General features: G+C 34.7%; 1 protein-coding gene across 1 annotated transcript in view; it reads right to left on the bottom strand.

Moving 5' to 3' along the window:
• Positions 1-932, bottom strand: part of LOC119587774 (esterase CG5412-like) — a gene marked incomplete in the record, with an annotated part of 4,768 nt that overhangs the window by 549 nt on the left and 3,287 nt on the right. The window contains 1 exon segment of the mRNA XM_037936465.1: positions 3-415. Coding sequence (XP_037792393.1) covers positions 243-415 — 173 coding nt within the window.

The following is a 932-nucleotide window of genomic DNA, read 5'->3' as shown; positions in this document are numbered from 1 at the left end:
TATATATATACTGAAATAATAATTGACAATTGACACTTACCAATTCAAAATCCATGACCAAAATATACAGACATATCCACCAGTATATACCATTGCTTAACTAAATGCTGTGTCATGAGATACTTTTCCCAAAGTTTTATACAAAGTTTTAAATTCTAGTCTTTCCTGAGAGAAATTGAAATACAATCTCTTGATATAAATCTTTTAAATTGTACAGTGGTTACTAAACCATCCTCTTGATCTTATAAATCTAACTCATCATCAACATTTTCATTACAAGTAAATGACTCCAGAAACTGCCTGTAGGAGTCCCTGTAGAGATCCTTCTGTGCCCCAGATGATGGTACATGATGTCCCCCTTTATGGCGGAGAATGGTGGGGTTGAGGAAGGGTCGTGTCAGTTTCTCTCCTTCCTCTGCAAAGCAAAGAATGTGATAATATCGTGTACATATTCCCTCCTGTAATTACTCCTGCATGTGATTTTCTTACTGTAAAATATATTTCTGCAGAAGAAAGTGAAAATAAACACAATTATTTGTCAAAGCTTATGGGTATAACTTAACACTTTCGTCTCTGTTATGAGGGTTGTTATATGTTTATGAAAATAAAATAAAGCCTCCACTTCAGAATAATATCTCTAAACATCCTATGTAATTCATTATAACTAAATAGTAGAGATGTGCACAGCCTTTTCAAACAGCAAAGGTTATCACCATAACACTATTATTTGAAAAGAAGTCTCTGGTTATCACTAAAAGGGCACTCTCCTTTCCCTGATTTTTGCTACAAAGGGACATTTCCTTCCCTGATTTTGAAAAAAAAAGGACATTTTCGATATAGAAAGCATCCCATCACTCCCATCGCAGCACACCCCTGCTTTTATACACCCTATAAGAAATTGCTGTACTGAGTTGCAATAAACAAAAGTGAAG

The sequence above is a fragment of the Penaeus monodon genome, chromosome 23 (genome assembly GCF_015228065.2).
Source record: "Penaeus monodon isolate SGIC_2016 chromosome 23, NSTDA_Pmon_1, whole genome shotgun sequence".
Classification (NCBI taxonomy): Eukaryota; Metazoa; Arthropoda; class Malacostraca; order Decapoda; family Penaeidae; genus Penaeus; species Penaeus monodon.
This window is presented reverse-complemented; position numbering and strand designations above follow the sequence as displayed.